General features: G+C 41.5%; 1 protein-coding gene across 2 annotated transcripts in view; it reads left to right on the top strand.

The window, feature by feature from the left end:
* The first annotated feature begins 2,684 nt into the window (after nt 1–2,684).
* USP25 (ubiquitin specific peptidase 25) overlaps nt 2,685–25,840 on the top strand; it is a 97,729-nt gene continuing 74,573 nt past the window's right edge. For both annotated transcript variants that reach the window (XM_080918924.1, XM_080918923.1), the window contains exons 1-2: nt 2,685–3,069; nt 23,651–23,728. In XM_080918924.1, the coding sequence (XP_080775050.1) occupies nt 3,025–3,069; nt 23,651–23,728 (123 nt within the window). In that variant the 5' untranslated portion in view covers nt 2,685–3,024. The remainder of the gene's footprint in view (nt 3,070–23,650; nt 23,729–25,840) is intronic.

The following is a 25,840-nucleotide window of genomic DNA, read 5'->3' as shown; positions in this document are numbered from 1 at the left end:
TTTCTTATAAATGTCTTACAAAGTATGTTTGGCCACACAGTAGGTTCTCACTGTCCAGAAATAGATCTCCAGGCTTTTCTAAACAAAGAGAAATGTATAGTTAAGACAGAAGAGCAATTACTTGGTCCACATGTGTGCACACAAAAGATAATAATAAATATTAGAAATACTGTTTTTTTCTCAATAAAAAAAGTGGATTGTGGGTTTGCCTTTAGATTATTTTATGCTCTCATAGTAGGGTACTTAATATTAGTGTATTAATTATATACTAAACAAATTTGACTTATTGTCCCAGTGTGTAAGTAGTCTAGGATGGAGGGCTCAGCCTACATCTACCAAGGACCTTTGTGATGCACCATCCCATGGCAGAATGTGTGTGTGTGTGTGTGTGTGTGTGTGTGTGTGTGTGTGTGTGCTCATACATGCACATGTGCATTACAACAAAAAGAGGAGGGGTCTTGTTCTTTTATAATAGTCTTGTAATAATTCACTCATTATTGATTAGTTCACTTTATACTGTATTCACCTTTCATTAGGCCTCAATTCCCAATACTGTCACTGTGGACCTTAAGTAGGTATGTTTTTTGCTGAGAAATACTCAAAGCAAGATTACACACTATTTTTCTTTCACATGGCATTTACCATATCTTTTCACCAAATATCAATAACATGGAGTAACGCATTAGCGCAGGAGTTCTTATGTAATATCCTGTGACTGCACAATCCCAGCTACCATGCCCACGAAAGCAGATACATAATATGCAAATTTTAAAAAATGAGTCAGTTCTCAAAACCAGTTTTTGTACTAATTTATGTTAACTCACAAATTTTTGTTCTCCATTTACTCCACTTGCAGTCTTTCAAAAAAGAAACACATATAAGTTAACCTAAAAATAAGATATCTCAAGATCATACACTTAGACAATTGACAGTGTGCTAAAAATCATTGAATTAGTTAAAAACCTTCAGAAATGAGCTGGGAATGAATGCTGGGGCCATCAAACTTTTACCTAGTAAGTATTAAAGATTTTAAAACTAAGACTGAAGAATGGAACTTTGGGGGTCATTGTACTACCAAATTCCTGAAATTAAAATGTAATATCTGGCAATAGTTATAAAAACATCGTAATCGTTCTTTAACATTAGTTTTAACTTTTAAAAAGGAGTGATCCTAAAGGTCACACATAGAGCCCTATGGGTCCATGCTTGCAAGCACTGAGATGGATCTCTAATCTCAGGTAGCTTGTACGTCTGAATGGAAGAAACTGACATTCTAAATGTCTTTCCCCTGTGGAGAATCCCAAAGCCACTCTGTGGATGAGAAGTTACGGAACTGTGGCTTCTAACTGTGGAATGGCACCTCTGATCTGAAGTCCGTTTTCAAAGGGACACATGCTCTCTGGGTCTGTGTTCCCATGAACAATGCATGCTCTAGAATTCGTGCATTATCCTAAAATTCCTCGCCTAGAATCATTTCACAACCTCTGCAGTCTACTAAGGATTGAAGACCATTAATGAAGTAAAAATTTATAATTTGTCAAGTTAACATAGCAAAGACAAGGAGGGAAGGGGGAAAAATCACAAAAGACAGTTGAAGACATCTACAGGGAAGATTAAATGTGTTTATAAAGCACAAAGAATTATTATGAGGCTTTTTTGTGTGTCTGTCACTATGATTATACAAAACCTGGTATTTCTTGGATTCTTTACCAAGTTTGCTTTCCTTGCCATGGATTAAATTACACCCTAATTTATATGTGCATTTTATTATTGTATTTGTAACCCTGCACTCATTAATCTGCTCTTCCCTGCACCCTTACTCTGTCCCTGGTTCACTTGGTACAGTTGAAGATATTTTGTTTCCAGATTTCTTTCTCACTGTTAGGCTTTTCCCACAACTCTGTTTACAGTAGAACTATTCCACATGCAGTAGTTAATTGTTTGTTTAATTTGGCAACAAGGATATTAGAATTATACATCATCTAGGCAGTGATTCTTTCATAATGTTGTTTGCCTTATGTCTATTCATTTATATTCTCTTCAGTAAATAAACCTTAAATCCCCAGTGTAGCAGTGACTGGCACACATTCCAGTGCATGAAATAAACACAGATTGTCAATACTGATGTATGTAACGAATAGTTGAGAAAAGTACAATCCAGAAGGACTTCTAACAGCGCTCTGCTTTTTTCTTCCAACAGGTTCATGGCATGTGACATTCCTAGAAAGGCACGGTTGACATAGGAAGTGGCTGGAGTTTTGGGCCCGCCCATGTTTGGGGACATTACAGGTACTGAAGGACGTTGATTGTTTGGGGACTTTGGGCAAGAGGGCGATCTGGCACACCATCCTATGGCTGTAGCCTCAGACTGGGGGTCAGAACGTCAGAGTTTAGCAAGAGACCTAAACTGGCACCCAGTAACCTGCAAGATGGGCAGTTCTGGCTGTCCTGCCCGCGCGACGGGCGGGGCTTAGATGGCGGGCGGGGCACAGCAGGGGGCGGGGCGGCAACAGCACAGTTCCCTCCCGTAATCTCCGCGGGTCACAATGTAGGGTTAGGACGGGTGGGGAGGAGCCGAGCGGGGGCGGGGCCGGAGGGCGGGGCGGGGGCGGTGACGGCGGCGGGGGAGGGGCTGGAGGCGGAGTCGCGGCGGCTGGAGGACAGCGCCATTCCGGGTGGCCGCTCCCTCCGTCCGATTGCCACCGGCCCGCAGTGGTCCCCCGGAGCGGTCAGGCGGATCTGAGTGCGAACCCGTGACGCGGCCCGGCTTGCTCGTGCTTTCCCTCGCCTGCGCCCATGGGCCGGGCCGCCGCGGACCAGCGGCACTGAAGAGAGGGGGCTCAGAGGACCAGAGGCGGCCGCGGTGGCGCTCTCCGGCTGCGACTCGCCGCTTGCCCGCGGGGCCCGCGTTCGCCCGCCGCCATCGCCTTCGCGCCCGGCTGGCGGGGGCGCCGTCCTCCGGGGCTGTCCGCGTCGCTGCCCCGGGCCCGGTAGAGCGCGACAGGCGGGGCCGCCGCGGGGGCCATGACCGTGGAGCAGAATGTGCTGCAGCAGAGCGCGGCGCAGAAGGTGAGGCGCGGGCTGGCCGCCGCTCCTCGACGGGCCGCGTGGCCTCCCGCCCGGCCGGGCCACCCCAGGGCGTCGCGCTCGGTTCCGCCGGGGCTGCTTGCGGAGCAGGGTGTGTAGTAGTAGCTAGAGGCTTGGCGTCCACTCCCTTCTGCAGATTGCTCGCCCAGAACCGACGGCGCCACGTCCCCAGAGTGACCCCCGCATTCCTCCGATACTCTTTGTAATTAAACTTTCTTCTCCTTCGCTTCCTTTTCCAGTCCCCCTTTTTCTGAGAGAATGTCACTTGTCACCCCTTTTGGACAGTTTCTCTTTCGGAGGTCTTATTATTCCAGGCCCGCTGTCCTGCAAAAAACAATTTAACCTCCCAAAACGAATTATCTGTCTTCCAGGACAGGTACATCGCATCGACCCAGGGTGGAATCTAAACAAGTCAAGGGTTTGGTTGGTTATTCTTTCTTTTCTTTTCTTTCTCTCTCTCTTTTTTCTCTCTCCTGAATATAGAAACTATCTGTCATGTAAGAAGATCTTTATGGCTGTTACTCAAATCTTTTGTCCCCTAAGTTTGACCTTGCTCTCTTGTTCCTTCATTCTTTACTCTAGAATCAGCCACACACTGAGTTAGGGGGGATCATCACATACTGCTTTTAGAATAGCATCTTGCTAATTCTAGGTTTTACTTCTTAAATGCTCCATCATAGCTTGCTCCATTCCCTGAAGAGTAGAAAGCCATTACTTGTTTTGTCTTCCCTCCAGCCCCCCACACCTTATTGGTGTGAAAAGCATTTTGAGCACAAGGGAAATGTTGGCTTAGTTGAATTCTAAATGTAGGCACGATTGGTGAACAGCCAGTGCCTGGTTCGGCTCATCAGTATAGTGGATGCCACACCCTGATGTAGTTTTGACACACCGTACTTGTATGCTACCTGAGCTTGTCTTTAAAGTGAGGCCTGTTGTACTAAAATAGACCAATACGTTCAAACAGCCTGCTTTTTTCCATTAGAAAAGTTTTAGAATTTTATGTTCCTCGAGATAACCAAAAATGTTAAAGAATTTTGGAAGGTAAGGTTAGTGCTTTGTTATTTTAAGCACTTTTGTTAAAGTTGTTTTTGGAACCTATTTTAGTCTATGCTACTGCCACATTGAGGAGCTCATTGCAAATTGCAATGTATTTGTGGCCAAAGAATTGAAGGCTGAATAACCCTAAGGAAGAAAACTGCTGGCCTCCTAATTCTGGATGTTGTATGTAGAACACTGTGGTCTTTAGATTTTGATGTTGAATTCATGCTGGAGTTTTGATCGGAAGGTCATGTGATCTTAGCAATGCTAAGCAATAGGCTCAGTAGCATTTTGTTTATACTCATTTTGTATTTTAAAATGTCTTTATTTCTAAGTGGGAAATGTTGCTGTCTTTTGCTTCTCTTAAACTTTAAAACTGCAAGGAATTTATTAAGACTGTGGGTTTTGTTGTTCATTTTGACTAAACTGCTTCCTTTCGTAGTCAGATAACTACTTTGAAGGCTCAGAACTTTGTACAGAAAAGTGTGGATTCAAGAATCAAATTACTGAACGTTGGCTTTGCTATCTAGTCCAATGTTTCTGTCTAGTGAGCCTCCTTCCCCAAAGAGAATATTCTCTAGATCAAAATATTAATGTTGTGATTATGTTTTGGCATGTGTTAAGTATGTTAGATCATTTCATTGATAATTGGTGAATGCTTTTAGAACAACATCACATATTTTTATACCTCAACAATATTTACTTTCAGTAGTGTTGGGGACTAAACCTAGGGCCTCACCACATACTAGCCCAAGTACTCTACCAACTGAACTACATCTATAGTTTCTTAAATGTGTTTCCTGTGTTAATACACTGTTACTTTGTTACCAGTCTTAGAACAGGGTCAAGCAGTGTGCTTATAAATGCTTTTGAAACAATATAACTCACAGTTGAAGTTTTAAAATTATGCTAGAAACTAGGGCTAGTACTAAGAAGTAGGAAGTGAACTCCATACTTAAGAAGAAACAAAAGTGAAACTGATTTCACTTAGAAGCTTCAAAGACTGTCAGGAGAAGGTGGGGGCTATTTGGAGAAGCTACTGTTCAGATAGAAGTTAAACTGCTTTTTTTCTTCTTTAAAGTGTGCAGATCTCTTCACACATTTTAAGTAAAGGACCATTATAGTTGTTGGAATGATTTTCTGCTTTCAAGCTTTTCTTCCCTTTTCCTGTAAAGAGCTATTAAAGTGGTATCTTTTTCAAGCAAGAGAACACAAAACTGCAAGTGTTCTTTTGTTGTTGTTGGTCTATGTAACTTGTGTACTATGGGGTGCTGTCTTCCTGTCTGTCTTCCCGTCTGTCTTGCCTTGCTGTCCTTTCTGCTTAACTCCTGAAGTTTGCCTAAGGCAGGAGGTTAGGAAATGGTGGAAAACTGCAGAGAGCTCAGATTTTGAGAGGTTTGAGATGTTGCAGGTGAGGATTTGACAGCCCATGGAGTCCAGGTAAACCTGCGGTTATTTTGTTCTTGGACCTGTCTCTTCCTCTGTGATTGTTGTTTACCTAGGTATTCGACCCTTATATCTCAGAAGAAATTAGATACATAGATTCACATTCCAAATCCAGGTTCACTAGGGAAGGACTGGTAACTTCCTCCCAGGAATCAAGGTGTCATATAGGTGAGCCCTTCATCAGGAGAGCATCCTAGTGAGTGAGTTACCTTCACTGTTGCACAGCAGGACTTAGAATTTTTCTCGTTCCATAGTAGAACTCAATAATATTTAATATGAATATTTGTAAGTGGTTCTTAGAAGGAAAGCAAGTAGAGCGACTGCTTAGATCCCTAAGTAAAACTTCACATTTGGTTACTGAGAAACAACGAGGGCTTGACAAGCATCCAAGCCAGAAAAGTAAGCCAGAGAAGACACGAGACAGGATGTGGATTAGATCTAAATCTGACCTTGAGCAACTCATGAAAAGTCTCTGAGTCTTTTTGGAAAGTTTTATACTTCGTAGACACAAGAAACTTCTTCAGATCTGAGTGTTTAAGGGATATAAGCAGGCTGCTATTACTTTTGTAAATGTGTGAGGATACGTAGAGACATAAATCTTCAACTGAAAACAGTTGAGACAATAGATTATTTTAAAAGTGCTATCATTGTTTGCTCTCTGTATAAATACAAAAGCAGTAGTCAGAAAAACAATCTGATTATTTTGCCATAATTATCCGGGTATATCCATTACTGTGCCTCTGGGGGAGGATGGTTCTCTTTGCACAGTCAGTTGGCTACACAGCAACTTAAACCATAGTGGTCTTGAGAGGGGTGAGGGGAGAGGGACAGGGTCAGGGAGAAAAGAAAAAATGTTTATACATATCTATAATGGTTACTAATCATCTTTTCTAAACACACCACACCACAATTCAAACAGTAAAGCAGTTCACCCAAAACAACAAAACAAACCAAAACAAAAAAACTGTCTTGGGGGTGGAGAGCTAGGTCAGTCAGAAACATTCTCTTTGGAAAACACGAGAACATGCATTCTGTCTCCAGCACCTATGTAAAAGGCAGACATAGCAGCACCCATTTGCAAGCCAGTACTGGGAAGACAGAAAAGTGGATCCCTGTAGGGCACAAGTTGCCATTTACCAGAATCAGTGAGCATCAGGTCCAGGGAGACTCTCCAAGTCTATGGTAGAAAGTGATTAAGGGGCACATCCAGCATTGGCCACTGGCTTATTATTACATGAGCTCATGTGTTTGAATGCAGGCACATGTGTCCCAGCAAGTATTTGAAGGTTAGAGGACAACTCTGTAGTTACCTCTCTCACCTTTGCAAGGAGTTCTGGAAATTAAATTCAGGGCCCCTGGCTTGAAAGGCAGGTGTTCTTATCTGTTCAGCCACCCAGCTGGCCCATTGCTTGTTTGATCTTAGTTCCAAGAGTCCTTAGGGCTCAGTGCAGAGGAGATACGTATTCAGCAGAAACTGGATTTTGAATTCTTTTCCCAGGCTAGGAATCTGGCGTGGGGATATGTCTGTCATTCGATGTGGGGCAGCAGCAGTGAACCATAGCTCACGGTCTGTCACTCAAAAGGAAATGCGCTGGATACAAACATTAAGTTATGTGATATATTCAGCACTGTATTGCAGACTGACATTTAGACTGGGGGGCTTTTTTTCTGATTACAGGACAGATTTAAGTGTTTTGAGCATTCTAAGCTACGGTTTGGGGTTGGTCAGTTTCGGCAAATCTTGGTTTTCACCTGGAACCATAGACTTTTTCTATGGTGTTTTTTTTGATATATATATATATATATATATATATATATATATATATATATATATATATATATATATATATATATATATATATATATAATCAAATGTAAATATAAATAAATATAAATATATAAATCAAATATATATGTATATATATATTTATGTATATATAAAATCAAAATTTGTCAGCAAATCTTTAAGTAGGTAGGCAAAGACTTGTCTAAGACAAATACCAGTAGGAACGCAAATGCTGAAATTGTTTTTGAGATTGTTGCAGACGGCCATGCTTTGTTCCAGAGAAGCTAGTTAGTTTATAGTTTCTTCAAGACTTGGTCTCACTACTCTTTTATGCTTTAGCCATTTTTAATGGAAACTCATTTTTGTTTGCATTTCCTTATGACTAATGGTTTCTGAGGTCCTCTTTCGGTGATTATGTTTTGTAGCACTTTTAAATATCTCTTTTCATATAGTACCTAGTTTCCCATTGGCACAGTTAGGTAGTAGCAACAGCTAGCTATTTTTCCTAATTGAAATGGCAAAAATGTTAAAGTTACAGTTAAAGTTAAATATGAAGTGTAAATGTGTTTGTAAAATGAAGTTGACTAATCCATTTTATTTCTTAAAGACTTATCTTACCAAAAAAAAGGGGGGTCATTGCTGAAGACTAGGAACCATTTTCATTGTCATGCTTCAAGTCAAATATGCCATTCATTTCTTTAATAATTGATTGTACACACACTCTAGAAATCTTCATAATGCATATTTTATTACCAGGGTATAAAATATTTTCATAGTGGATGTATTGCCATATGAGTGCAGTCTCAGGACAAGTCTAGATTACACAGTGAGATCCTCTTTTAAACTACCATTATTATAAACAAACAAAATCCACTTTATGTAATTTAGTTGGTGAAGAAGTTTGGAAACAACATGGAGGAAAATGGTAGATATTGGATGAGTTGTGGAGAGATATATATTGGGCAAAACTGTTAAAGTTTTTACTCCATTAGAGGACAAGAAAGAAGACAATTGACTTGAATTGTGACATCCTCTCTTCCACTGCATCTGTTGGCATTTATTGTTGCTTTTCAGTGGGAAAGGACTGGCTATATGAGGGGCATTAGACATCAGGGAGGAGTTGGTTCCAGAATAGAGAGCTAAGTTCCCATGGAAGCAGGAAAGGTATGCATAGAGGAATATGTAGAGAAGGACCAAGAAAGACTATGCTCTGTTAGCAACAATGGGAACAGTGATTGCACAATGATGCATGTAAAACGTAGTGTTTCATGACAGTGTACATGCAGAATCAAGTGCCTTCGATCCTTAAGGTAGTGACATAAAAACCAGCTTGGGCTGGAGCTCTGAGCTTTCTGTATCTTCCTCTGACTGAGCTGGGTCTGGAGATTTCAGCTAAAAGTCTCTCAAATCTTTCCCCGAAGCCTTGAAGAGGCGAAGGAGAAGGGGGAGAGGGTGTGGACTCATGGATGGGGGACAGGGAAGGGGAACAACATTTGAAATGTAAATAAATAAAACAATTAATAAAAAAGACAGTGGAACAGTCTTGTTCTGAGAAAGAGGATGAAAAGTAAACTAGAAAGAGCTTTAATGACCGTGTCTTTGGAAGGAAGCTGCAGCTCAGCAGAGTTTGCCTAGAGTCAGCAGACATTGTGCAACATGCAGATCCTCTGAACTGACTTCCCAGCTTCCTACCTAGTGGAGCATCAGCGACAGGATAATGACAGCACTGCAGAATTAGGAGGATGCTTTTGTGCCTTGGGGGGCTAGCATTAGAGCGAGGTCCCAGAGGTGCAAACTGTTCACCTGGTGGCCAACCTCAGTTTTGGACAGACAGTGTTATGACACAGGGACAGGACTCTCTGGGGATGCCCACCAAGAAACTCTCTCTGTCCTATGTGATGTGTCTCTAGTTAAATCTTACCATTAGCTATGGTGGGCTTTCTTGGTGCTAGCTTGAGCCAATCTCATGATCTGCAGACCTGGAGGGAGGAAGATGTTGCATTCCAGGTATGTCTTGTACTCCTTACTTGACTGGGGAAGTGGATAGAGGTCCGTAAGCTTAGTGTCCAAATACAGGGAGGGCCTCCCACTTCTTCTCCATCCCTTTTCTTCTCCACTTCCTAGGTACTATCCATTTGCCTATTTCTTTTTACATGCATCTTAATTTTACTGTGTGTGTGTGTGTGTGTGTGGTGTGTGTGTGTGTGTGTTTGGAGGCACACATGTCATGCATTCATGAGGAGGCCAGATGACAATTAGAAGGACTGGTTTCCTTTCTCATCAGTATTCTGGGGATAGAAATTCGGTTGTCAGGCCTAGGGACAAGTGTCTATACCAGCTGCGCCATCTTGTTGTCCAGTTTGCCAGACTGTTAACTCAGTAATTTACTTTTTTAATTTTGGGATTTAAGAATACTTTATGTTTTCTCTGTATTTCTAAGATCTGACTGATCTTTTAATTTTCTTACCTATTTCTTTGAATTAAAAATATTTAAACGTTGCCATTCTATTTTATTTTATTTCTCTTAGATTAGTCCTTTTTAACTAATAGGAACTTATTCCAGTTTTCTTCTCCCAAGTTTTATTTTAGCTTTGATGTTTGTCTGTAGTCCATTTGTAATTGTTTGTATGTATGGTCTGAGGTAGATGAAGATTTGTGTATGTTTCAAATTAGTAAAATTTGTATAACTAATCTATGCTACAAACAGAATTTCAAGATTCACTTCATGTGGATATGTAATTGTTCCAGCATCTCTGTTTGATAGGATGATCGTTAATAATTGACTAAAGGTAATTTTCTCTGAAAAATGTACCACCCATGAGCAGGTTTGTTATTTTCACCTTCCTTTAATCTACTCCTATTGCATGTAATGTCACAACAGCTGTGTTTTAAGAAGGCATTTTGAAATACGTTGGGGAAGTTCTTCAGAATGTTTTTTCTTTGTTTAAAGAATGTTTTTGCTGTTCTTGGTATTTTTTGCATTTCCATGTGAAATTCTAACGTTCTTTGTACAGTTGAGCCAAAAGGTAGGGGTTTTGAGTAGGACTGTGTTGATTATAGAGATTAATTCTGAGTGCACAGACTCACTTAATGTAACAACCTTCTACATTTCCCCATTAATTAAGATTTTAAATTTTTAATAGCATATCATTTCTGGATCTTGGTGCATCACATATTAGTGATGACTTTTTTTATACTGTTCTAGAGGACTTGTCGTTTTTGTTATTTAGGTTTATATTTTAATTATTTTTTGGCACATAGATTATAATTGATTTTTGCATAACCTATGTCCAGGCACTTTGCTGAATGACCTCACTAGTTCTAATAGAGTTTGCACTTTATAACCTTCCTGTATCTCCCACCTTCCCCTGTGTGTGTGTGTGTGTTCTGATTTTTATTCTTGCTGTTGACTTATTGTACGGTCTTCTAAAATAAAAACAAAAAACAAAAACATTAACTTGAAATTCTTGCATTGCTCTTTATTATATTCCTGGAAGGCTTTGTCTTGTACTAAGTGTGATCTTTGCCACAGTTCTTTTGAGAGATATATTTCATAAAGTTTAAAATGTCTTCTTTAGTTCTTAGATTGTGAATATTTTGGTGAGCCTGTGGTCATTCTTTTGTGTTTCTGGACATACTGAAACCTACCATGCTCCCATTAATTAATTTTCTCATCTTTTCCAGTGCACGTTGACCACTCTGATTATTGCTTGTGAAATTCCTGTTCTTTGTTTCTTTCTTTCTTTTCTTCTTTCTTTTTTAACTCTTATTTCAAGGTATTCCTGGTAGTCCAGGTTTTACTTGTACATGATTTTTTTTTTTTTTAATAACAAAATAATACCAAGCAAATGAGAAGGATGGGTTTGCCCTGCCCCTGTAGTTCATGGTTGTTTGGCCCTGTTGCTTTTGGGCTTGTGCACATCATGGTGGAGTGAGTGCCTGTCCAAGGCAGCTATTCAGATTATAGTGGCCAGAAAAGAAGGGTAAGAGAGTAGAAGTAAGGTCCTTTTCCAGGGCATCTCCTCCTTCTGTCTTCTGCTTTGCCCTGCTTCCTTTCCTGTCCTTTCCTGTCTGCTCCTGTCCTGTTCCACTTCCTCTCCTCCCTCCCTCCCTCCCTCCCTCCCCCTCTTTTTTCTCCACCCATCCCTCCCTCCCTTCTTCCCTCCCTTCCTTCCTTCCTTTCTTTCTTTCCTTTCTTTCTTTCCCATTATGAGACAGGATCTCTCTGTATAGTGATTGCAGACCAAGTCTTCATATGTAGACCAGGTTGTCTAGCCAGGAACCTTCGAAGATCTGCCTGCCTCTGTCTTCCAATGGTGGGATTATAGACATGTGCAACCATGTCCTGGTGTTGGCTGTTTTCACTAGCATCCTGAACCTTTCTATTCTCTTTATAGTGAAAGTTCAGTGATGAAAGTTTCTAGGTGATTGTTATTTTCCTCAATATGAATTACTAAGGAAAATGACAGAAAAAATGTTTCTTAGTTGTTAGATAAGAATTTGGTGAGCATATAAAGTGTGTGTGTGTGTGTGTGTGTGTGTGTGTGTGTGTGTGTGTGTGAGAGAGAGAGAGAGAGAGAGAGAGAGAGAGAGAGAGCACAAATGAGAAGCTAAATGCTAAGGGAGAACAGAGGGAGACAACATACGGGGGGGGTTGATGTGGACTGTTACAAATACACAGAGAAACTTCAGTTATTAAAGAAGAGATTTTAATGTTAAAAGAACAAGGGCAAAGAAACCTTACATGATGTAATATGTTCTGTTTACTACAAATACCTCTACTAGACTGTGTCAGAATAACAAACAGACAAATACTCGCTCCTTTCCCTTGCTTTCTGACACAGAGTCCTGAAAACTCTTAAAATTGCCTTTTTTTCCCTAACCTTAGGAAGATGACTCATGGTACTTGACTGAGAGTCTGGATGGTTTTAGGATGGGAGCTGTTTGACAGAAAAACTAACCAGTGTCCCTAGAGCAGAGGGACATTTAATATATCACTGCAACGTCCAGAGAAGGGACAGGAGTATGCAGGTTGGGTTCAGTCACTATTGGCTGTTGATTACATTACCTGTTCCTTAATAAAACTCAGCCTTGTATATTTTTAATTAAATGCCCAGTAATACTGTAGGATAGTATTTAACCTACATGGTTAAATTTTACCTTCATAGACTTTTCCCCCTAGGAATGTATTCTCTTAAGGTTAAATCTTCCCTCCCTAATTCTTTTGAGATTTACTTTCTTAAAAGCAGAAATATAACAATAAATTGTCATAATAAAAAAATACGTCCAGCACATTTTCTAGTCAAGGGCCAACCAAGACCAAATGAGAACACAGGTTTAAGGCACAACTACTGAGCCGTATTCTTCTATTTTAATTCTCCAATCTAACGTGGGTACCTCCCAGGCAAAGTCTGTGAGATACTTACACTTTAGTACTTGCTGGTGTGGCTCTCTGCTCTAGGTGAATTCTCTTGGTGTCTCCTGGACCGCCTCCTCCTGGGGAATATCCACTTCCTTGCTCTCCCTCCTTCTGTGGATGGAAGGAAGTCCAGCTCTGTTCCCTCCTCTGCTCAGTCATTGACTGACCAGCCTCTTTATTGACCAATCAGGGAATAATTAGAAGCAATGTTTACACTACATTGAGACAAGAGATTCTCAGAATAAAGATTGCAACCAGATGGGAGCTCATGGAAATCGGCATTTGGATAATACAAATGAAATCTTTACACAATGCACAATAACGTTATGCCTGCACATAAGTTAGCCTTATGTAACTAATAGGGCCAAAAATTGGATTTGCTTTAAGGAAGTTTTCGTGACATTAAACTGTGAGGAATTCTGAGACACTTTAATTTGAAAATTCTACTTTGAAATTGTGTTGGTTAGTTTTGATTTCAACTTGACACAATCTATAATCACCTGGAAAAAGAGTCTTACCTGGGAAAAGGTTGACCTGTTGAGTGTGTCTTTCTGAGGATAAAAACAACTTTATTCCTTTGAGATGAGAAAGACCCATACATGAAGAGTCACACCATTTCCTGTGTTTGGGCCTTGGACTGTGTATGAGAGGAGAAAGTGACCGAGGTGCAAGCATTTTCCCTCTCACTCTTTCTGCCTCTGGATGTGACCACTCACCTGCTTCACATGCCTCTTGTTTTGAGTTGCCCACTACGCTGGAATGTAACCTGGAACCATGAGCTAAAATGAGCCGCTTTCTCTGTAGGTTGCTTTTGACAGGATGTTTTCTTATAGCAACAGGAAAAGAAGCCAGGATGAGGATGTTTGATCACAGATTCATCCTTTGCTTTGTGTGTGTGTGTGTGTGTGTGTGTGTGTGTGAAGGCTAGACGATTACACTGAAGCCAACTTCCTCTATTTCTACTTAATTCTCCGAGACAGGTCTATTTCTTGATCCTGGTGTTCCCTGACTGCTCGTGGCTGGCTAGCTGTCCACCGCAGGGATCCTTCTGAGCAGGCACCCTTCATCAGTCTTTTGGGTTGGGTACGTGGCCATCCAGCTTGGGTGGCAAGCATTAGGCCCTGAGCCATCTCCTAGTGCCCAAAGCATGTTTATTTCATTAGGATAGGGAACTCTTAATTTTGCACTGGAAATTATGAAAATGCAATACAGAAATTAGAGATACAAGCTGGGCAGTGGTGGCACATAGCTTTAATCCCAGCCCTGGAGAGCTGAGGTAGGCAGACCGCTGAGTTCAGATCTTCTTACTCTACTGAGCAAGTCCTGTCCAGTCAGGGCTCCCTGTCTTAAAACCCCCAAAGCAACAACCAACCAAGCAGAAAAAGAAATCAGAAGTACATACATAACAGGAGAACTACTATATTTGCAACAAAAAACAAGCTAAATAATAATTTTTATTTAGTAAAGTAAAATATATGACTCGATTCTCCAAATTTTGTTTACCTAAAAGGTTTTAGAATGTAGGTATTCTAATTTAAAACCAGAGTGTGTACTAAAAGACTCTGCCAGTTTGGTTTCTGGAGCTGAATATGTATGATGTTCCCATAGAAACCATGTTTGTTCCTGTAGGGTTCTTCTTTGGCCTCAAAATGTACTTAATTTTGGTAGGAGTTTTGGTTATAGTGCTGTGTAATATCATTCACTGGGAGACTTGTACTGATAGTTCCTACTTGTGATCATTTTATCTGCCGCTTAGTAGGGGTGCGGTATTCATGAAGTGCGGTGGTGTGTTCAGATAGGACTGAAGAACTGGGTGACCGTGCGGATAAGACTTGCTGAGTGAGAAGGATGGAAACTTACATTTATTTAAGACTAGCTACATTCCTTACTTGTTGGTAATTTCTTATAGATCAACTTATCTATTTTTTAACATTGTTTAACTTCCCACACTATATGTGTATGTATATACAAGAGAGTTAGAGTTAAACATAGAGCTAACCACTGGCATCTCTAAGGCTAAGTAGAAATGGTTAAGAAAGTTACAGCGTGCTGGCAGATTTCCCTGTGCAGGCATGGCTGAAGGGCCACAGACGCCCAAATGGAGAAAAGCTTCATCTGTAGCGGCAGAAAATACAATGTTGCCTGTAGAATTCTGATGATCAGCATGGAGGTAATCCCTTAAAGTGAATAAAAATGCCCAGAAGAATGGCAGACAAAACTAGTTTAGGTCATCAATTACCCAAGGCTTGTTTGGTTTGTAAGACTTTGGAAAGGAAACCAACCAAACAAGCAAAGTAAGTTGGGGGTGTCACTCTTGGCCTGCATTTCCTTGTTTCACCTCGGTGATCTCCACCTCTGCTTTTGAATGGGGTCATTTATGAGTTGTTTTTGATTAAATAAGTATGTGAAAAGTTTTTATCTACCCCAGTTCAACCTTTTAGCACTTTAAGTATGTTTGCTAGTATTAAGTGTGATAATGGATGAAGTGAAGCCTGTGTTCTAGAGAGAGCCGAACATGATGGACAAAGCTTATTACCAAGTTTCAGTGTAATGGGGTCTAAGGGTTGGAAAAGTTCATTGGTCCCTCTTTCCTGTGGGGAAGCTCAAGCCCTGGGACTTGAGTTCATCTTTGCAAACCTGCTATATTAATCCTAGTTAATATTTTTGTTTAATTTCAATAAACATGTTATAAATTAAAGAAAATAGATTTAATCAATATTAATGTGTTAACTTATTAACATTGAGCCTCTGTGTGCTAAGCATTGTACTAGGTACCAGGAGTACAGCAATGATCAATATAATCCGTCTCTTCTTTGAACTCATTGTCTCGTGACTAACCTTTCTATATTATATCAGAGTTTATGTCAATCTGAAGAAAAAATTGTAGCTTCCACAGATTACAAATGAACAAAAATCTTTGCATTAGGACAGAGAATGGCGTCCTCTAGGTTCCTAGTGACAGAGAGAAGGAAAATGTAAAGTCTAGGGGAAGGCTGGAGACAGAGGCCGAGGCCTCAGACAGAATTTACAGTCTTTATGAGCGCTGAGAGCTGTGAAAAGACCTTGTAGACTAGTTCCTTGTCGAGGTCACAGAACAGTCTACTTGAATAGACACATTATTTAAAAGCCCCAGGAAATGACCATTTTCTTTTCCTTTGTGTTTCCTATGGGTCCACTGAAAGGAAAGTTTGGACTTACAATCGCATGCCAATGGCTGTGTTCTGATAAGAGTCCCGCCCCCCTCTGGCTTAGCCTTCCTTTGGATTTCTGCAAATTCTCCTGAGTCCACACTGCTCTTAGAATTTAGACTTTTGCCCTTCTCTTTTCTCCTTCCTGTCTCTTTCCCTTCCATTTCCTTCATTTTCTCCTCCTCTGCCTCCTCCTTATGTTTCAGGGACTAAACATGAGTCTTTATTGGCCAGGGATAATTGAGGGGGGGTGAGCATGGCGAATGAATGGGTGGCAGCCATAGCAGGCTGATGTTGCATGACTTTTAGGTGAGGGACAACTTGCCCAGGGAGTGGCCTGTCATCTCTGGCTTACTTTTCACCTGGCTGGTCTTGCCATTGTACAAGCCTACCACATTCCCTACCATTTCTGGCAGCCCGATCATGTCCTTTGGGGACTCTTCACCACCTGAGGTTTGGATGGATAGCCTCTCCTTCTTGGCCTTTCTCGGGCTCCTAAGTGAGTGTGGCTTCCACCGAATGCCACGGATCAGGCGCTGCCTGTGGCTGTGGCTGTGCATCTGCATCAGTTGTTCATAGGAGATGCCCTGCAGCTGGTCCAAGTGCGTGCTGTCGTAGGGAAATTTGTGAGTGGTTCATTTCTTCTGCTCCACTTCATTCATCTTGCCTGCTGCCGGGAGAAGGAAACATTCCTTCCTTGCTTGCATCTTTCTTTGAGACAGCTTCTCCTTAATCCTTCTGTAGCCCCTGTTGGTCCTTGAAATCCTCCATTAGGCTTTCTAGTGTTAGGACCACAGACCTGTGTCACCATGACTCTCTTCAGACCCTTACTGAATTTTCCTCAACCAGAAAAGATTAAAGTCTGACATCTGTCCTCATGCCTGAGCAGCCTTTTGCCATGTTGTACCTTTTTCAGTCTCACAGTTTCTGTACCATTCCCCTCTTTCAGCCACCTCTGACAGCTTTTAGTCATGACTGGAGGGTGCTGGAAAAGCTCCGTTGCTCACACAGAGGCCATGTTTGCACTTGAAATTCTTTCAGTGAATTGTTACCTTCAGAATTCCATTTGGAAAGTTTGCTGATATCAGTAGATGCAGATGCATTTGAAGAGGAAATACACCTGTGCTCCTCACCCTAAAGTGGTAAAATGTGGGATCCTTAAGTAAAAGCTAGAGGCTGCCCACCCAGTGCCTGGCCCCTAAGTTTGAAATTTGAGTCTTCATTCCTAGAAAATTTGAAGATTTTTATTTCCTTAGTGGTGATTTTAAAATTTGCAGTCTGCAGCCACCTTTGGGGGACAGAGATCTTTGAGTTCTGTTTCTTTCTACTAACCTGAATGTTGTTTGTATTTGAAACTGAGTTGACAGACCCAGTGGCTGACTAGTCATTCAACTGTTAGTCCAATTTTCCCTACCTTGTGCTCTTGTATTGCTTTTTTATTTTTTATTTTTTAGTCATTGAATATTTTATGGAAGTATAATTGGAGTTTAAGCAGTCATTGCTAGTGACTGAGTTGAGAAAATCTGGAAAATAAAAAACCAGTAACTTGAATTTCAAAGACCTGTTTTTATTCCTGTCTCTGCATGTACTAATCTCTTGAAGAGATTTCAGGGAGCTTCACTGAGAATAACTTCTTAGGGAATAGAGCACACTCTGAGATTATGAACGGGAGGCATTTAGAAACCAATATTTTGTACAAAGGTGCAGTGAGTGATTTACACACCACTGCTGCCGCTAGCCACCCCCATTTCTGCATTCTTGGCAGTTACACTGATGTTAACTAAGGTGTCTTTACGTTACCAGGGAGCAGACTAGGGCCACCCTGCTCTGCTTGTATAGATGTGAATAGTGAAGAAAGACTTTTCCAGTGTTAACTGTCCCTAGTCCTTGAATACCCAAGACCTGGTTTATAGTCTATACTGGTAGACTAGAAACCTGAGAGCTAGGGCTTATTGAACTAGGCTTTAAAACCAGAGGGTTTTTTTTTTTTTTTTTTTTTTTTTTTTTTTTTTTTTTAATATGCAGGTTGGAGGGTTGAGTTCTGGTCTATCCACGAGTGGCTCCCACACTTGACAGCTGCTGTACTCCTTCGTTTTCAGCTGCAGTGAGTGGAAAGAGCAGACACTAGGAGGCTGCTAGTGTGCTAAGTCCTGGGTGGGCTGTGCACGGTCCTGAAGAGGCTAGTGTTACAGACCTATCCTTGGGACCTTTGCATCTGACTGCAGGTAGTGTTACAGCCCTCGGGCTTCGGGGTTGGATTCTTGGCTCCTAAGGCTTCCACGTCTTTGGAATCCCTCCAGTGAGCAGAGCCTGCACTGCGGTTTGTCCTGGCCTCTTCTGCTCACTTCGTTTCTCTGGATGCTTTCTGGAACTCTGCAGCTGACCTTCCTGTGCTGCCGCCACCTTGTGTTAGCAGTTCAGGGAAAGATTGCTCTCCTCCAGCCCAGGAGGGGGAGGCCCGAAAGGAAGCCCTGTTAAGTGCTCTCAAGCTGTTGCAGATGGTAGCAGCAGAGAGAGACTGCCTCACAAAGTGAACCGGAAGCCTTGAGGGCAAGGTGTTTGCACCACTCAGGATTGCTTGGTGCAAGTGAAAGTTGGAATTTGTGTTAATCAAGCTGTCGTTTTCTGGTTTGAATGAAACTGGCTTTGGGGTCAGCCGGCGTTAATGGAGGCTGGTTTTGCCGAGAGTACTACTTTCGGGGGGCTAGTGCAGACTGGGGTGCTCTAATTGGAGCGGGTCTGCAGCAATGGCCTGACTGCTCACTGCAGCTGTTGGAAAGTTCTCAGAGTAATCGTAAAATGTCCAGAAAAGCTGGTCTGCTGTGACCGAAGGCTTCTTGGCTGATGGAAGGCTCCTGCCATTCTGGTCTACTCTGCTGTTTTACTCATTCAAAGAGCATTGACTGGATATTTACAATGTAGGTTTTACTAAGTAAAGCTTAACATGGAACTAGTGATTCTATGAGCATGTACCAATCAATATTTAGTAATATTTAACCTTTGTCTATTCCTTCTGTCCTCTAGCTCCAATATTCCACAGAGGCAGGTTCCAGTAGCACCTCCTCTTTGTTTCTGGGACATTAAGAAACTAAGCCCAGCATTGTATAGCGAAGCGATGAAGTGAAGGATGAGAACTGGAATTGACCTTGCTTCCTTATCCTTAAAGTGCTCTATTTTGCAGTTGTAGAAAAGAAGGATGTCATTGTGCAGTGGAAATAAACAGGGGGAGCCTGAAGGTCTGTGTGCATTTTGGCATCTTTGCTTATTGCCTTTTGTGGCCTCCACAAACCAACCAATCTGTTGAATTCAGTTTTGCTCTTTGGCCCAGCTGTGGGAACAGGTAGAAGCTGCCACGTTCTGCTCTGTGGCACCTGATAAATCCATACCGAGGAGGCCACCGGGACTCAGCAATGGGCTCCAGAAACAGGAGACCGGAGAGAGCTGACCTTGCATCTGAACTTGCTAAAGAAGCAGAGGTCCCTGTGCAGTCTGCTTGTAGTGAGGATAAGAGTCTATCAAACTGCAAATTTGCTAAGTGTGAAGTGTCTTAAGTTACCTGCCTCGTTGCTTCATCAAAGCATAAGGAAGGAGGCTTTTCTTTCGGCCCACAGCGTTAGGAGAGTCAGTCCATGGCGGCACAGGAGGTCACGTGACAGGAACAGGAGCTGATTGCTCACATTGTGTCCACAGTCAGAAAGCAGAGCTGATGGGATGCCCAGCTTCCTCTCTCTCTCTTAATTCAGTCTAGGACCCTGGCCCATGGAATGATGCAGGCTGCCCAACTAGAGTGAGTCTTTCCAATTCAGTTAAGTTAATCTGGAAAATCTTTCGCAGGCATCCCAGATTTAGTTACCATGGTGATTCTAAAGCCAGTCAGGCTGACAGAAAAGATTAACTGTCACAGGAAGGTCCAAGCCTTACCAGACAAACCAGGATCATAATCACAGCAGAAATATCAGCAAGATGGACACAGCTGCAGGAGATGAGAACACAGCTTGTGGGGCTAACGACAAAGAGGACAGCGTTGCAGCGAGGTGACTTCTCCAGGGTTTGTTTTGTTTTTCTCTCACCTCCTTCCCCTTTCTCAGTGTCTCACCCCCTTACCTCCTTTTGTTCAATCGTAGTCAAAAAGTTGTGAAAACATGAGTCATGGTGGAATAGGAAGGGCTCTTTTGGTAATATATCACAGTGATTGCTCATAAAAAAGAAAGCACTGAACGTTTATGATACATAGCAAAATCCCAAAGGCTCTGCTTCGCTCCATGACTCCCCTGAGTTTCTTAGTGAACTCCTGTCGGCCAACTAGTACCAGAAAAATCACCTTAGTGTTTGGTTCCATACTAAGACATTGTTACTGTGTTCACTGATTTACCAGCAGGCTGAGTGGCCCTTTTCCACATCGAGGGGACTTAAGTGGGCTGCCCACGTCTTCTAGTTAGGCATCCATAGAACCGTAAGTCAGCTCCCACCATTTAATAAACAAACAAACAAACAAATAAATAAATAGAGGAACAAATTCCATTTCTGCTGGCATCAATACAGGAAGGTATGTCCTTAAAGGAAGTAAAATGTAGCACCAGTGTGCTCATGGATTATTTGGTAGGCTCCCTTTCTCAAGACATTACATTTGATAGCTATGCATTTGTTATTAAAATAAAAGGTTTTTTTTTTTTTTTTTTTTTTTTGCCTTGTTCAGAGTGTATCTAGGTTTATCTACATAAAACCATTTCAGACATTGTTTTTAGAATCAGTCTCTGGTGGGTTGTTGGTCTTTATATTGTTCTGTGCATTTTAGTCATCTTGGTAACAATAATGTTTGACAACTGCTTTCTTAGAACAAGGGTGTTTGGATTCTTTCCCTTACTCCAGGATTGTGAAGAATAGCTGTGAACATTTCTAGAAAGAACTACGTTTCCTTGGGATGCTCAGTAACTTTTCTGAGATGCATGATTAAAGACACCATTGGAAAGAATGGTGTAAAGAAAGTGTTGAGGTTGTAGGCACTGTGCATCACAGATAGGCCTCCAGCATTTTCCTAACCATGGCACAGTCACTGAAGCATCACATTACAGAAAAAGCAACAGCAACAAAAACAGTCCGTTTTACTGCAGTTTTCCCAATACAAATCAGTAGGAGAGGTTTAAAGAGAATATGATTTTCTGTTGGAACTTGTAAATTTGATTCTTCCATTGAACTTTTGGGTTCTTCCTGGCTCTTTACATTTCTTTTGTGTCTTAACATCTATGGGATTTTAGTTGCTTCCATTATCTTAGTTCCTTACTAAGTTTTTATGGAAATGAAATTCTTAGATGGCATGCAGATCTCACCTAATAGTATCTGGTGTGATGCTTTTTCTCTTTTCTTCGAAAGAATTAATACAACTCTGATTTCAGTGTTAAAGTGGATTTTGACTACCAGACAATTATTTTCTGATCTCCTCTGAAGGGGTGAGTGGCTTGGCACCTTAAGCAGAAGAACTTTTATTTATTTATTTATTTATTTATTTATTTATTTATTTATTTTTACAAATGTTATCCCGCTTTCCACCCTCCCACATCCTCCCTTTCCCCTACTTCTATGAAGATGCTCCTACTCCCACCCACCCACCCCTGGAATTCCCCTACACTGGGGAAACAAGCCTTCACAGGACCAAGAGCTTCTCCTCCTCTTGATGGCAGACAATGCCATCCTCTGCTACATATGCTGCTGGATCCATGGGTCTCTCCATGTGTAATTTTTGATAGTGTTTTAGTCCCTGGGAAGCTCTGGGGGTCTGGTTGGTTGAAATTGTTGTTTTTCCTATGGGATTTCAAACCTCTTTAGATTCTTTAGATCTTTCTCTAGCTCCTCCATTGGAGTCCCCTTACTCAGTCTGAGGGTTAGGTGCAAGCATCCTCATCTGCATCAGCAAGGCTCTGGCAGTCTCTCAGGAGACATCCATATCAGGCTCCTGTCAGCAAGCAGTTCTTGGCATCGGCAGTAGTGACTGGGTTTGGTGGCTACATATGGGATGAGTTCCTAGTTAGGACAGTCTCTGGATGACCTTTATGAAGTTTTTAAGGAAGGCAGGTCTCTTTGTTCTTGGCTGGGTTTTCTAGAACATTTATGAGATACTGGATTTGGAGAAATTAATGCAAAGACCTTCCCATGGTTTTCATTTTTTATTTTATTTTTTTAAAACTGGCGCATCTGAGAATCATGTGTGGATACCATAGGCTCTGTCCACTCTATTGCTTAAACATTTCAAGGCTATTTTTGAGGAAAAAGATGTTCCCCTACTATAATCCAGTTCAGGAATGTGACACTCATAGGTTGTCAGGCACTGAACAGCTTCCGTCTGCAAGGGAAACAGCTTTCTGCAGGCCTGCAGTAGCACTAGGAGGCCTATCTGGTTACATTGTGTGGCAATAGTTCTGGATCTTCCTTCTGGCAGAGACTCACTCTTCATCTTTGGTGGTCAAGACATCTAGACAATGGCAGAACAACTCATCTGCTCTGTGTTCCTTGTCTGAGTTGGGTCTTCAAGGTTAGGTTGAGGTTTTGTAGTTGTGTCAGACTGTCACAGGCTGCAGTGTGTCAGCAGGTGCATACTGCCATTTTGTCTAGTCATCGGTAATAGTAACTTGGATTCCCTGGTTAATGAGGAGGCTGTATAGTTTCCCAGTACAGAGCTACTTTTTCTCTTTATTCCTTGTAGATGGAAACTTTGTAAATACTTCTCTTTTCAGCATACTTTCACCCAGTAGGTTAAGAATACCCAAAGATTTGCATCTGAACTGGTACCCAGTAAAGGATAATTTATCTTGAAGTAAGAATCCAGGAGGCTATTATTCTAGCAACGTTTTCTGTACTTTATTTTATAGTGTTGTTCCACAGTTTGAGAGAATGTTTTAAGAGGTAAAAGGACATGTAGTAAGGGTTGTTGATAGAACATCTTTGCAAGCATTGGCAGTAGAGCCTTCTTCTGCTGGTTAGGAAATGAGATTCCCTAGATTCATAGCCTATGGAAGCAAGTGGACCAAACCAGTTCAACTGAGCCTTTTTATGGCACTTAGATTGGAGAATCGGGTGGTCTTCTTGTCATTGACTAGAACTATGGACCCTTCGATGTATTTACTGGTGTACTATGCAGCCTGAGACATGCACATCTTCTAAGCATCCCAGGAGGTATGCCCAGGCTTAAACTACAAACAGGCATCCATCATTTGATAAGATAAAGACAGGATGAAAATGGTTATCTCGGTGAAGCTACTTGGAAAGCTGTGTAAAAGCCGAGGATGGAAAACAAGAGTGCAGTCTGGTGGCACTTACCTTTAATTCCAGGTGGATGTCTGAGTTCAAAGCCAATCTGGTCTACCTGAGTTCCTGGTCAGCCAAGGGCACACAGTGATAACCTGTCTAAAGAAAGAAAGAGAGAGAGAGAGAGAGAGAGAGAGAGAGAGAGAGAGGGAGAGAGAGAGGGGGGGGGGAAGAAAGAAAAGAAAGAAGGCTGGTTAGACATGTGAAGTAGTGGAAGGGATCCCTGATGTGTGGCATCTTTCCTTGTTCCAAAAGATTGGCATTTTCCTTCTTCCAAGCTTAGCTTTTCTCCCCCTTCTTTTCTATTTTTCTTATTTAAAATAAAATATCTTTATAAATATTTCAATGTTCCTACTGTAATAATTCTGATTTCTTTCTGCCCTCTAGCACCAACAGACATTTTTGAATCAGCTGAGAGAAATAACTGGGATTAATGATGCCCAGATACTCCAACAAGCCCTGAAGGTATGGTCTTTAGCTATAGCTGAAATTTGTGGTATATTTTTGTGTCTTACCTACTGTATTAGTTAAAGAATGTGATATTAGCAGAGGCAGAGGAAAGCAATCTTGTATAAAGCTAGAACCTCATCTCATATGTTGTAATTCTAAACAAATACATTTCATGCTACCTTGGACTGATGTGTAACCCCTCTGTATGAGTTTTCTCTCAGTATAGTCATGCATACTTTCAGTGTTAATGAATAAAGTTATTCAACCATGTTTTAGTATATGAATGGGGCTCAGTGTGTGGGTTAGAATAGAATGTGAAGAAGGAACACAAATGAGAAAATCGGTAGATTCCAAAGCTTACATCCTTTTCCTTCTGAGACAGAGAGATATATATTGTTTCCAGCTCTTGTGTTATTCATGTTAACTTCATTCAGGTAATTATGCCTTATGGATATTTCACCTCAAATTTCAGTAGCATGTGCAAAAAAGCCATGTGTCATTTTGGCTGTATCCTAGATACACTCTCCTTTCGTTCTGGAGCTTCTGAGATGAGTCAAATCCCGTGGATAGTTCACAGGGAGAATGATCAAGCCAACGGAGTACATTCTTGAAATAGAACTGTATTTTGAGCTCATTTGTGTGGAACGATTTTATCATCGTAGTCACATGCAGGGACCCAAGCCTTTGTAACTTATCCATGAGAAAAAAATTACAATGGTCCCCGATTGTGACCCAGAGGGCTGTAACATCCAGAGGTAATTTACCTTTTTCACGTTTCCATGGTGATAACAAATATCAACAATAGCAATAACCACCACTTCAGTTCTTTAGTGGAGTTGTTCATTTCTTCTTATATTTCCAAGAGATAGACACTTCCACTCCCCACTTTGAAGATGAGGAAACTGAAGTGTTAAATAATCCACCCAAATCACACAGTGGTGTGTGGAAGGGTTAGAACGGAAGCTGCGGCAACCCTAGGCAGTTTCCTGAATAAGGCTGTCTGCTGCGTCCCTGGGAGCTGGTTTGTCCTGTTTGCCTGAAGGAAGCTGAGGAGACAGGGCTGCTGGACAGGTTAATGCCAAGCTGTTCATCGGAGGACTCAGAGTGCAGTGCCTCAGTTCTTAGGAGTGTAGCATCTCGACAGTTGCCAGTCTTTCTTTTATTCTGATAAACTTATGACTAAACCATTCTAAGTCTATTTTCAGAAAATGCCTTTCCCAGGGGATCAGAGCGCATGAGGCTGTAGTTCATGACTTTGCTATAGTATATTTTGAGGCAGTCCCTCCCTGCTTTAAATATGAGAAATAGAGATCAATTAAGTCTTGTCCACATGTTTTTAGTGTAAGTGGCCTTTCGTCTTCACAAATTTTGATTTCAATTTTGGCGATAGGGTAAATAGGGCACTTAAACCCCAACTGATGGGCTTTCTCATTTCTCAAGGGGAGTTACTGATTTCTCTAGTAATAACTTGATTCTCCTAGCAACATAAAAAGAAGTCCCATGTGTTGGAATCCACAGCAGCTGGCTTCATCATCATAATCTGAAAGTGCTGTTAGCTACTTTTCCTAACGCCAGGGCTGAATACCCAACAAACGTAACTTAGGATATCTAGAGTTAGCTCAGTGGGAAGGGCACTGGCTGCTCTTGCAGAAGACTGCGTTTTGGTTCTTACACATCATTGGCTTACTTCAGCTCTGTCGGGTCATATCTCCTCTTCTGCCCTCTGCAAGCACTGCACCCCTGTAAACATCAACACACACACATAGACATACACATCACTTTCAAAAATGTAAATATAAACACACACACATAGACATACACATCACTTTCAAAAATGTAAACATAAACACACACACATAGACATACACACATCACATCACTTTCACAAAGAAAGGAGGAAGGATTTGTTTTGACTCATAGTTCTTGTGCTGTCTCATGGTGGGGAGTCACAGTGGCAGGAGCTTGAGGGGCCCTGCTGATACCTAGAGGAGGAGCTGGGAGACCCTCACTATCCACAGGTCACTGTGTCCACACATCCACACTACTGAGAAAGTCACACAGCCTCCCCAAATGTTGTTATCAGCTGGGTACCAGTATTCAAACCCAGGAACCTGTGATTTATATTTT

This window comes from Micromys minutus (assembly GCF_963924665.1).
Source record: "Micromys minutus genome assembly, chromosome: 7".
In the NCBI taxonomy this organism is placed as follows: domain Eukaryota; kingdom Metazoa; phylum Chordata; class Mammalia; order Rodentia; family Muridae; genus Micromys; species Micromys minutus.
Note: the sequence above shows the minus strand (reverse complement) of the source record. Positions and strands in the feature narration are given on the sequence as shown.